The sequence below is a fragment of the Lipotes vexillifer genome, unplaced genomic scaffold (assembly GCF_000442215.2).
Source record: "Lipotes vexillifer unplaced genomic scaffold, Lipotes_vexillifer_v1.1 scaffold131, whole genome shotgun sequence".
NCBI lineage: Eukaryota > Metazoa > Chordata > Mammalia > Artiodactyla > Lipotidae > Lipotes > Lipotes vexillifer.
This window is the reverse complement of record NW_006782866.1, coordinates 2,394,855-2,408,515: the sequence shown is the minus strand read 5'-3', so window position 1 is coordinate 2,408,515 and position 13,661 is coordinate 2,394,855. Positions and strand designations below refer to the sequence as shown.

At 39.3% G+C, this 13,661-nt stretch overlaps 1 protein-coding gene across 3 annotated transcripts in view; it reads right to left on the bottom strand.

The window, feature by feature from the left end:
• Window positions 1-13,661, bottom strand: part of NCOA1 (nuclear receptor coactivator 1) — a 199,118-nt gene that overhangs the window by 39,680 nt on the left and 145,777 nt on the right. For all 3 annotated transcript variants that reach the window (XM_007455501.1, XM_007455503.1, XM_007455502.1), the window contains 2 exons: window positions 13,314-13,482; window positions 5,047-5,361 (listed from right to left, as the gene is read on the bottom strand). In XM_007455501.1, the coding sequence (XP_007455563.1) occupies window positions 5,047-5,361; window positions 13,314-13,482 (484 nt within the window). The remainder of the gene's footprint in view (window positions 1-5,046; window positions 5,362-13,313; window positions 13,483-13,661) is intronic.

The window sequence follows — 13,661 nt, the reverse complement described above, 5'->3', positions numbered from 1 at the left end:
GAAATCCAGAAAAGGGGAGACACATGTATACGTATAGCTGATTCACTTTGCTATACAGGAGAAACTAACGCAACATTGTAAAGCAAGTACACTCCAATAAAAAAAAAAAAAACTTAGTTATTTCAGACACATGCAATAATGGAGAGAAAAGAAACATTGGCCCTAGGTCTTAAACTGTCGTGAGTAAAAAAGTAAATATACAATAGGGAACATTCTATAAAGGTCTGGAAGATGAATGGAAAAGTTGAGGTACTTCTGACTTGGAGGGTACCTGTCTGATGGGTACATATTTGGGGAAAATCCGACATAATTTCATTAGCTGGAGAGAATTATATGAGAAACAAATGTTCTGAGAAAAGGGACTATTTATTTAACTAGAAGAAGTAATTACTTTAGACCAGCATTTCCCAAATTGGTGTTCTAAAGAACATTGTTCTGCAGGATATTAATAGATGTGCCAGGAAAATAGCATGCTGTGCTGTATTAAGCATTGGAAATAATGGGTTACACAAGGTGAAACAGATTTCTTTACTGTATTAATTCTATGAGGCTTTAATTGGCCAAAGCACAGTGTAGAGCTCCAAGAAGGGGATAAACTATGCAATTTATTTGTCATGAACCTTTTTTTCTGACATATAGCCATTAACATTTATTATTATCTCCTAGAACAATCTCTATGGAACATTAGTTTGAAAGATAATATCTATATCAGGCTTAGGATTCCAGGTCATAGGCATGCCTTAACTTTATCAAATAACAAAACAAGCATCCTTAGAAGTGATATCTCCTGATAAACAACCTATTGCTTAAAGGATTTCTTACGCAGCAATTTGATATGAATAAACTTTTCAGAGAGATAACAGTAATAATATCAATACTGTTTTGTGTTTATACGGTACTTAATAATATGTAAATTATTTATAAAATACACTGACACATCAATATATTCTATTATATTCATATTTAATACATTTAATATATTTTAATATACTATTTGCAAACTAGAAAGCCTATGAAAATTTTATAAGAGAATCTAAAGAGCTGCAAACAGCTATCTCCAAAAAGCTCAATTCTCAACTCTAGTTTCATTCATATTTTGACTCCCATCAGATTAGAAAACAAATCGATTTGGAGGGAAAAGCCCAATATAATATAAATATTAAAATTACAACTTTCAGGCACTGTGGAATGGGATAAAACATTCAGAATCATGTCAAAAATAAAGATAAGCAATATTATGGTTCTAAAAGGCTCTTAAGTATGAAAATCTACATACTTCTTAAACTCAATAGACCTTGCACATAAGTTTAAATGAACCATAAGTTTACAAAGATTTATCAAAAAACTCAGTATATGCAAGATAGTATATAAAGTTTTCAGGCTACAAAAGCGAGCAAATTTCTGTTTTCTGGGAACTCTCTGTTGAGTGGCAGAGGCCAATATAGAAGAGCAACGCACAAGCGCTATACTGCATATATAGAGATATGTAGAGCAGCACTGGGGGAGCAACTAAATTAGCCTGGGACCTGAAGGCAGGGACCAAGAGCATGAGTGAGCTCAATGGAACCTTGAAAGATGAGAATGCCAGGTGGCAAAGAGGATGGCAGAGTTAACTCAAGGCAGAAAGAACAGCAAGTCTAGAAACAGGAGAAGGCAACGAGGATAGGTGAAAATACATTAATACTTAGCGATGAAGAGAAGTAAAATTGCCAGAAGTGTGGGAGTTGGGATTCCAAACTTACAGCTTTATATATTCTTTGAATTGTGAGATAACATGAAAATGAAATGGGTGGGGACAGAGGAAAAATGCTTGAGAACTAGTAAAAGTGAGAAAAGAACCTTAGAAAATAAATCAAAACCTTAGAAAATAAATAGGTTACTTTTAGAAGTAGAAGGAATTACTCTAAAAGTAGCAATCTACAAGGACTTTCTGTTAAAGAAAAATTATTCCTGCCCTTGGAAAAACTCAGTTTATCTTCCCCTCCCCTTGACTGTGTGTACAACCTAACTAATGCTGTGTACAACAGTCTCACTCTAAACTGCTGCTTCTTTCTGATTACTAAAATGCTACCATTTTCCAGTAAGCAGGTCAAATTCTACTTCTTCCAAGGAAGTCTTCCTAAAAGGATCACCATATCCTTTATCTCCTCCAAAACCTTAACCTTTGGGGGTTAGGGAGTGGGAAGAGAGAAGCTGGTAATCCTTAGATTAGAGCTGGTTACACAAATTCAAAAGGCTTTAAAGGTCACATCGCCAGGCTTGTGTTACTAAAGGAGATGTGGTGCTTGAGGCCAGTGGAAGAGCACAAACCCAGCCTATATGTATAAAATGCACACATGTGCACACACACACAATTCGGGCTTGCTGTCACTTTATCTGCCTGAATGGATTTTTTCCCAGTGCCTTAGCAAGAAGCCCTTCTACAGTAAACCTGAAAGATGATTATCTGGCCAAGAGGTTCTCAACCAGGGGTGACTTCTGCCCCATAAGAAAGAGTTGGCAATATATGACGACATTTTTAGTTACCACAGCTTGGGGAGGGGTTGCTACTAGAATCTGGTGGGTAGAGGCCAGGGATGTTGCTAAACATCCTTCAATGTACCAGTCCCCAAATGCTCATAGTGATGAGGCTGAGAACCCTGATTCAGCCACCACATAAATTCTTACCAAAACAAAGAGTTCTTTAAGGAAGCTTATTCTTTTATCAGGCAGTTTTCATTGCCAGAAACTTTTGCTTTTTGGGACTTTCTGGAATTTTTAAAAAATACTCTTTCTGATCCACAGTTGGTTTAATCTGCAGATGCGGAACCTGCAGATACAGAGGGCTGACTGTACACTATGTTTTGAATACCCCAAGCTGATTGTATGTTCTGAAAATTGCCTATATCTTTTTTTTTTTTTTTTTTTTTTTTTTTTTGGCGGTACTCGGGCCTCTTATGGCCTCTCCCATTGCAGAGCACAGGCTCCAGACGCGCAGGCTCAGCGGCCATGGCTCACGGGCCTAGCCGCTCCGCGGCGTGTGGGATCTTCCCAGATCGGGGCACGAACCCGTGTCTGCTGCATCGGCAGGCGGACTCTCAACCACTGTACCACCAGGGAAGCCTTGCCTATATCTCTTATTCTTTGTATTCATCTCAGTAATTAGTATAGTCGCCCTAAATATATTTTGTGAAAAATTCAATACAGGGGAACTACTAAGTATTTCTTATTGTGCTATCTAATAATGAATGACAAGTTATAACAAGAAGTAGTTTATCTTAAATAATACTCAGAACGTATTATTGTTTCCTTTGTTTCTGTTTTCTTCTTTCTCTTCCCTTAATTCGCCTTTGTGTTCTTTATTCCACTCCAGCATTTAAAAATTATTCTTTAGTCTACCATTAAAAATATTTTTGGGCTTGCCTGGTGTGCAGTGGTTGAGAGTCCGCCTGCCGATGCAGGGGACACAGGTTCGTGTCCCAGTCCGGGAAGATCCCACATGCCGCGGAGCGGCTAGGCCTGTGAGCCATGGCCGCTAAGCCTGTGCGTCCGGAGCCTGTGCTCCACAACAGGAGAGGCCACAACAGTGAGAGGCCCGCGTAACGCAAAAAAAAAAAATTTTCAACCTACGTCATCTCTCTCTTTCTCCCTTTCATCATCTTCCTCCTTTTAAGTGGAATGGAAGCACATTTTATATTATTTGTTATATTTACTGAATACAATTTTATAATAATAGCTAGTATTTACTAAGTGGGACTACATGCCAGGCACTGTGCTAAGAGCTTTACATCTATGCTCTACATCTATTATCTCATTTAATCTACACAACACCTATGAGGTAAAGGAATTATTTATTAGATTCTTTTTACAGATGAGGAATCAGAGGCTTTAAAAGGCTCAATAATTTGACTATCAACCCACCTCAGATAAGGTTAAAACTAGGACTTGAAACTAGAGCTAACTCTTACAGCCGTCTTATCACGCTGCCTGTCTAATATAATTTAGCTCCTTCTTCCTCTTCCTTTGTCTATTAGTAAGGCTCCAGGGAATTTCTTTAAATGCTTTTTTAAAAATTCAAAGCAATATAGACATATGGTTTAAAAAAATACAAAAGATTAATAACAAGAAGCAACAATCTACAGTCCCGGTCCTACTTCCCAGAAATAATACTTTTAACAGTTTGGGTTTTTGGTTCTTGATGATTATCCCTATAACTGCTGCTTATACAATCTTAAATATTTATGTCATTATACCTACTCATTATTTGTCATGAGAGAAAATACTTAACTCATCCACAACTCCCAGGACCCCCAAACTATCCCTTCCTCTGTTCTCCTAGTATTATGACATCATTAGGCTTTAATCACTCTAACTACAAACAACATAAACTTCATTTTGTGTTCAATTATGAACAATCTCTCTCTCTTTTTTAAACTTTTTATTTTATATTGGAGTATAGCCGATTAACAATGTTGTGAAAGTTTCAGGTGCACATCAAAGTGACTCAGCCATATATACATGTATCCATTCTCCCCTAAACTCCCCTCCCCTCCGGGCTGCCACATAACATTGAGCAGAGTTCCTGTGCTATACAGTAGGTCCTTGTTGGTTATCCATTTTAAATATAGCAGTGTGTACACGTCAATCCCAAACTCCCTAACTATCCTTTCCCGCCACCCTTCCCCCTGGTAACCGTAAGTTCATTCTCTAAGTCTGTGAGTCTGATAAACAGTATCTCTTGATGCTCTACTTCAGAAATTAATCAATGTTTCAATTTTATTAATTTAATAATTATATGATGTTCATCCGAAATATTTCTTATCTCAAAAAACAAAAGTAAATTCCTTTTAAACTGTTGGTGCCAAAGTACTTTGTTATGAGCTAGAAGTCTTTAAGTGAATGAATGTCCCTTATTCTTATCCTAACAGACCAAGGATGACTTTGAGTCATAAAGCTTCCGGGGGTGGACTTGACACCTTTGTTGTAGCAACTGGGCTGTCTTATTACAGAGAGAGAGAGTTAGCACATACCTTTAAAAAGGATCACCAGCTGAACGAGAGTACTCACCTGCTGTTGTCCTTGTAATCGCTGTTGAAGTTGAAGTCTAAGTTGGTTGGGTGCAGCTGGAGGTCTGTTTAGAGTCTGCCTGGTCTGCATGCCCATGCCAGGTGAAAAAGCACCTCGAGGAGGTGTTACTTGAACAGGCATAGTCCCCAGTGAAGGTTTTTGCCTGACCATGCCTTGGAAAGGGCTAGAGAGATTGGCAGTAGGCGAAGGAGAAGAATAAGGCTGGGAATAAAGGTTGGGTCTTTCTTCCATCATCAATGGTGGTGTTGCTTGTTGTGGTGGAAATCTCTCTGATAATACATCTAATCCACCTCCCTGTTGGAAAATAAGCCAGAACATTTTACAAGTAAATTTCTGGCAATAAATGACATGCTTCTCTATATGATTTTGGATCTGAGTGCATGTTATCTCTAGAAAGTTTCATGATAATATATTCATGCTGAATTCATGAAGCTCTCCAGAAGTTTGCTACTTAAAGGAATCACTTATACAAGTTACTTCTGAAATGGAGTAATAGATTAACTGAGATGTTTAAAATCTCAGTTAGAGATGAAAATATAGTTAAAATAAGGGCCTTACATCAATGAAATAAAGTTAAACGGTTTGAAAAGAACCTCACTGCAAAGTCTAAGGATCAACAAATGTTACATTTAATGGGTTACCATGAGAAGTAGATTCCTAAAGGAGGGATTAATTTTTCTATCTCAAATACAGAATTCATGCTTTTATCTCATTTGAAAAAAAATTCATAGCTGACCTAACAGAATGCAATAGTTAAACTTTTTGACTATTACTCATTGTAAGAAATGTAATTTAAATTGTGACCTATTGTGTGTGTGTGTGTGTGTGTGTGTGTGTGTGTAACTGAAAACAGAGTTTCATGAAACATAACTTCCCCTTTTTCTGCATTCTGATAATCTGTATTCTACATTGTTCTACTCCATTAAAAAAATGCTGATGGCAGCCTCTAGAGTGAATCATAGGAACCCTGAGGATGAACTGACCCTTTTTATTCACTATTCCACATCGCGTTGCAGACCTATCAGAGGGAGCCATGTGATAATTGTGGTCACTAGCTGACCCCACAGCCACCTTCTGCCCCCCTTGGACCCACCCGAGAATTTCTGAGCCTTCTTTATGAGACAAGGAGGAGCTTTAAGAAGGCGGAGGAGTAAGACACAGAGATCACCTTCCTCCCCACAAATACATCAGAAATACATCTACATGTGGAATAACTACTACAGAACACCTACTGAACGCAGAAGACCTCAGACCTCCCAAAAGGCAAGAAACTCCCCCACGTACCTGGGTAGGGCAAAAGAAAAAAGAGAAAACAGAGACAAAGAATAGGGACGGGACCTGCACCAGTGGGAGGGAGCCGTGAAGGAGGAAAGGCCCTTCGCGGCTGGAGACTGCGGGTGGTGAAGGAGAGCGCAGCCACAGGGGCGCGGAGGGCAAAGCGGGGAGACTCCCGCACAGAGGATCGGTGCCGACCGGCTCTCACCAGCCCGAGAGGCTTGCCTGCTCACCCGCCGGGGCGGGCAGGGCTGGGAGCTGAGGCTCGGACTTCGGTCGTATCGCAGGGAGAGGACTGGGGTTGGCTGCGTGCACACAGCCTTAAGGGACTAATGCGCCACACCTAGCCGGGAGGGAGTCCGGGAGAAAGGCTGGAGCTGCAGAAGAGACAAGAGACTTTTTCTTGCCTATTTGTTTCCTGGTGCGCGAGGAGAGGGGATTAAGAGCGCCGCTTAAAGGAGCTCCAGAGACGGGCGGGAGCCACGGCTATCAGCGCGGACCCCAGAGATGCGCAGGAGACGCTAAGGCTGCTGCTGCGGCCACCAAGAAGCCTGTGTGTGAGCACAGGTCACTCTCCACACCTCCCTTCCCGGGAGCCTGTGCAGCCCGCCACTGCCAGGGTCCCGTGATCCCGGGACAACTTCCCCAGAAGAACGCACTGCGCGCCTCAGGCTGGTGCAAAGTCACACCAGCCTCTGCCATCGCAGGCTCGCCCCGCAGTCCGTGCCCCTCCCTCCCCCCGGCCTGAGTGAGCCAGAGCCCCCGAATCAGCTGCTCCTTTAACCCCGTCCTGTCTGAGCGAAGAACAAACACCCTCAGGCGACCTGCACGCAGAGGCGGGTCCAAATCCAAAGCTGAACCCCGGGAGCTGTGCGAACAAAGAAGAGAAAGGAAAATCCCTCCCAGCAGCCTCACGAGCAGTGGATTAAATCTCTACAATCAACTTGATGTACCCTGCATCTGTGGAATACCTGAATAGACAACGAATCATCCCAAAATTGAGGGGGTGGACTTTGGGAGCAACAATATATATATATTTTTCCTTTTTCTCTTTTTGTGAGTGTGTATGTGTATGCTTCTTTGTGTGATTTTGTCTGTATAGCTTTGCTTTTACCATTTGTCCTAGGGTTCTGTCTGTCCTTTTTTTTTTTAATTACTTAAAAATAATTTTTTTCTTAATTATTTTTAATTTTAATAACTTTAATTTTATTTTATCTTCTTCTTTCTTTCTTTTCTCTCTTTTATTCCGAGCTGTGTGGAGGACAGGCTCTTGATGCTCCAGCCAGGCGTCAGGGCTGTGCCACTGAGGTGGGAGAGCCAAGTTCAGGACACTGGTCCACAAGAGACCTCCCAGCTCCACATAATATCAAACGGTGAAAATCTCCCAGAGGTCTCCATCTCAACGCTAAGACCCAGCTCCACTCAACGACCAGCAAGCTACAGTGCTGGACATCCTATGCCAAACAACTAGCAAGACAGGAACACAACCCCATCCATTAGCATCGAGGCTGCCTAAAATCATAATAAGGCCACAGACACCCCAAAACACACCACCAGATGTGGACCTGCCCACCAGAAAGACAAGATCCAGCCTCATCCACCAGAACACAGGCACTAGTCCCCTCCACCAGGAAGCCTACACAACCCACTGAACCAACCTTAGCCACTGGGGACAGACAACAAAAACAACGGGAACCACGAACTGGCAGCCTGCAAAAAGGAGACCCCCAAACACAGTTAAGTTAGGCAAAATGAGAAGACAGAGAAACACACAGCAGATGAAGGAGCAAGGCAAAAACCCAACAGACCTAACGAATGAAGAGGAAATAGGCAGTCTACCTGAAAAAGAATTCAGAATAATGATAGGAAAGATAATCCAAAATCTTGGAAACAGAATGGAGAAAATACAAGAAACGTTTAACAAGGACCTAGAAGAACTAAAGAGCAAACAAACAGAGATGAAAACACAATAAATGAAATTAAAAATTCTCTAGAAGGGATCAATAGCAGAATAACTGAGGCAGAAGAATGGATAAGTGACCTGGAAGATAAAATAGTGGAAATAACTACTGCAGAGCAGAATAAGGAAAAAAGAATGAAAAGAATTAAGGACAGTCTCAGAGACCTCTGGGACAACATTAAACGCACCCACATTCGAATTATAGGGGTCCCAGAAGAAGAAGAGAAAAAGAAAGGGACTGAGAAAATATTTGAAGAGATTATAGTTGAAAACTTCCCTAATATGAGAAAGGAAATATAGTTAATCAAGTCCAGGAAGCACAGAGAGTCCCATACAGGATAAATCCAAGGAGAAACACGCCAAGACACATATTAATCAAACTATCAAAAATTAAATACAAAGAACAAATATTAAAAGCAGCAAGGGAAAAACAACACGTAACACACAAGGGAATCCCCAAAAGGTTAACAGCTGATCTTTCAGCAGAAACTCTGCAAGCCAGAAGGGAGTGGCAGGACATATTTAAAGTGATGAAAGGGAAAAACCTACAACCAAGATTACTCTACCCAGCAAGGATCTCATTCAGATTTGACAGAGAAATTAAAAGCTTTACAGACAAGCAAAAGCTAAGAGAATTCAGCATCACCAGACCAGCTCTGCAACAAATGCTAAAGGAACTTCTCTAGGCAGGAAACAGAAGAGAAGGAAAAGACCCACAATAATAAACCCAAAACAATTAAGAAAATGGTAATAGGAACATACATATCGATAATTACCTTAAATATAAATGGATTAAATGCTCCAGCCAAAAGACACAGACTGGTTGAATGGATACAAAAGCAAGACCAGTATATATGCTGTATACAAGAGAACCACTTCAGACCTAGGGACACACAAAGGCTGAAAGTGAGGGGATGGAAAAAGATATTCCATGCAAATGGAAATCAAAAGAAAGCTGGAGTAGCAATTCTCATATCAGACAAAATAGACTTTAAAACAAAGACTATTACAAGAGACAAAGAAGGCCACTACATAATGATCAAGGGATCAATCCAAGAAGAAGATATAACAATTATAAACATTTATTCACCCAACATAGGAGTACCTCAATACATAAGGCAAATACTAACAGCCATAAAAGGGGAAATCGACAGTAACACAATCATAGTAGGGGACTTTAACACCTCACTTTCACCAATGGACAGATCATCCAAAATGAAAATAAATAAGGAAACACAAGCTTTAAATGATACATTAAACAAGATGGACTTAATTGATATTTATAGGACATTCCATCCAAAAACAACAGAATACACATTCTTCTCAAGTGCTCATGGAACATTCTCCAAGATAGATCATATCTTGGGTCACAAATCAAGCCTTGGTAAATTTAAGAAAATTGAAATTATATCAAGTATCTTTTCCGACCACAACGCCATGAGATTAGATATCAATTATAGGAAAAGAGCAGTAAAAAATACAAACACATGGAGGCTAAACAATACACTACTTAGTAACGAAGTGATCACTGAAGAAATCAAAGAGGAAATTAAAAAATACCTAGAAACAAATGACAATGGAGATACAACGACCCAAAACCTATGGGATGCAGCAAAAGCAGTTCTAAGAGGGAAGTTTATAGCAATACAAGCCCACCTTAAGAAGCAGGAAACATCTCGAATAAACAACCTAACCTTGCACCTCAAGCAATTAGAGAAAGAAGAACAAAAAAACCCCAGAGTTAGCAGAAGGAAAGAAATCATAAAAATCAGATCAGAAATAAATGAAAAAGAAATGAAGGAAACAATAGCAAAGATCAATAAAACTAAAAGCTGGTTCTTTGAGAAGATTAACAAAATTGATAAACCATTAGCCAGACTCATCAAGAAAATAAGGGAGAAGACTCAAATCAATAGAATCAGAAATGAAAAAGGAGAAGTAACAACTGACACTGCAGAAATACAAAAAATCATGAGGGATTACTACAAGCAACTCTATGCCAATAAAATGGACAATCTGGAAGAAATGGACAAATTCTTAGAAATGCACAAACTGCCAAGACTGAATCAGGAAGAAATAGAAAATATGAACAGACCAATCACAAACACTGAAATTGAAACTGTGATTAAAAATCTTCCAACAAACAAAAGCCCAGGACCAGATGGCTTCACAGGCGAATTCTATCAAACATTTAGAGAAGAGCTAACACCTATTCTTCTCAAACTCTTCCAAAATATAGCAGAGGGAGGAACACTCCCAAACTCATTCTACGAGGCCACCATCACCTTGATACCAAAACCAGACAAGGATGTCACAAAGAAAGAAAACTACAGGCCAATATCACTGATGAACATAGATGCAAAAATCCTCAACAAAATACTAGCAAACAGAATCCAACAGCACATTAAAAGGATCATACACCATGATCAAGTGGGGTTTATTCCAGGAATGCAAGGATTCTTCAATATACGCAAATCTATCAATGTGATTAACCATATTAACAAATTGAAGGAGAAAAACCATATGATCATCTCAATAGATGCAGAGAAAGCTTTTGACAAAATTCAACACCCATTTATGATAAAAACCCTGCAGAAAGTAGGTGTAGAGGGAACTTTCCTCAATATAATAAAGGCCGTATATGACAAGCCCACAGCCAACATCATCCTCAATGGCGAAAAACTGAAAGCATTTCCACTAAGGTCAGGAACAAGACAAGGTTGCCCACTCTCACCACTCTTATTCAACATAGTTTTGGAAGTTTTAGCCACAGCAATCAGAGAAGAAAAGGAAATAAAAGGAATCCAAATCGGAAAAGAAGAAGTAAAGCTGTCACTGTTTGCAGATGACATGATACTATACATAGAGAATCCTAAAGATGCTACCAGAAAACTACTAGAGCTAATCAATGAATTTGGTAAAGTAGCAGGATACAAAATTAATGCACAGAAATCTCTGGCATTCCTATATACTAACGATGAAAAATCTGAAAGTGAAATCAAGAAAACACTCCCATTTACCATTGCAACAAAAAGAATAAAATATCTAGGAATAAACCTACCTAAGGAGACAAAAGACCTGTATGCAGAAAATTATAAGACACTGATGAAAGAAATTAAAGATGATACAAACAGATGGAGAGATATACCATGTTCTTGGATTGGAAGAATCAACATTGTGAAAATGACTCTACTCCCCAAAGCAATCTATAGATTCAATGCAATCCCTATCAAACTACCACTGGCATTTTTCACAGAACTAGAACAAAAAATTTCACAATTTGTATGGAAACACAAAAGACCCCGAATAGCCAAAGCAATCTTGAGAACAAAAAATGGAGCTGGAGGAATCAGGCTGCCTGACTTCAGACTATACTACAAAGCTACAGTAATCAAGACAGTATGGTACTGGCACAAAAACAGAAAGATAGATCAATGGAATAGGATAGAAAGCCCAGAGATAAACCCATGCACATATGGTCACCTTATCTTTGATAAAGGTGGCAGGAATATACAGTGGAGAAAGGACAGCCCCTTCAATAAGTGGTGCTGGGAAAACTGGACAGGTACATGTAAAAGTATGAGATTAGATCACTCCCTAACACCATACACAAAAATAAGCTCAAAATGGATTAAAGACCTAAATGTAAGGCCAGAAACTATCAAACTCTTAGAGGAAAACATAGGCAGAACACTCTATGACATAAATCACAGCAAGATCCTTCTTGACCCATCTCCTAGAGTAATGGAGATAAAAACAAAAATAAACAAATTCAAAAAATCTACAAACAATAAATGCTGGAGAGGGTGTGGAGAAAAAAGGGAACCCTCTTGCACTGTTGGTGGGAATGTAAATTGATACAGCCACTATGGAGAACAGTATGGAAGTTCCTTAAAAAAACTAAAAATAGAACTACCATACGACCCAGCAATCCCACTACTGGGCATATACCCTGAGAAAACCATAATTCAAAAAGTCATGTACCAAAATGTTCATTGCAGCTCTATTTACAATAGCCAGGACATGGAAGCAACCTAAGTGTCCATCGGCAGATGAATGGATAAAGATGTGGCACATATATACGATGGAATATTACTCAGCCATAAAAAGGAACAAAACTGTTATTTGTATTGAGGTGGATGGACCTAGAGACTGTCATACAGAGTGAAGTAAGTCAGAAAGAGAAAAACAAATACCATATGCTAACACATATATATGGAATCTAAAAAAAAAAAAAAAAAGAAAATGGTCAGAAGAACCTACAGGCAAGACGGGAATAATGATGCAGACCTACTAGAGAATGGACTTGAGGATACGGGGAGGGGGAACGGTAACCTGGGACAAAGTGAGAGAGTGGCATGGACATATATACACTACCAAACGTAAAATAGATAGCTAGTGGGAAGCAGCCGCATAGCACAGGGAGATCAGCTCAGTGCTTTGTGACCACCTAGAGGGGTGGGACAGGGAGGGTGGGAGGGAGGGAGATGCAAGAGGGAAGAAATATGGGGACATTTGTACATGTATAACTGATTCACTTTGCTATAAAGCAGAAACTGACACACCACTGTAAAGCAATTATACTCTAATAAAGATGTTAAAAAATATATATACTGGTCATGATGCACTAAAGTGATCTTTTAACTACAAAGTCTGAAAAACGCTAACCCGGAAGTTGGAATGTCATGGAACATATAGGTTGAAGTGTAGCATGAATGAAGGACAAATTAAGTCCTAAAATAAGAAATGATGTTATAAAATATGGATTTTATTCTAGGGGGAACTTGTAAGATTATGTTCCACAGTAAAAGGCTAAAACTCTCTAATTCTAATTATTTCTAATTCTAATTATTATGATATTTTTGTTTAAAAAGCCCATTATTTAACTATTATATATTTTGATAACTTTCACAAGGGTAAATTATAAAACAGCTAAAACACAGTGAGAGTAATACGGAAAAGTCTTGCTTAGAAATAATTTTCTAGCTTTCAGGGCTACTTTAGTAAATACCTGAACAAGTTTGTCAATTCCCAGAGCTCTGTCTAGTTCAGCTAGCTCAGTTTCATCTTTGCCACTGAGGAAGGATACCAGCTGTTCAAGAAGAGCCTTCTCATCATTTCTTCCTTCAACTGTTGTTGGTGGACAAAGAAGCTCATCTAACTGTGAACTAATGCACTGGCTGCAGAATCAAAAGATAAGAAAGTTTAAGACTGATATAGCAAGTAAGTATTCAACCCTAAGAATGCAAATACACACACACACACACACACACACACACACACACACACACACATGCAAACGTAGTTCTAGGAAATTCTCTGTTGAAATGCTTTTTTAACCAATTCTTATGCAATGAAA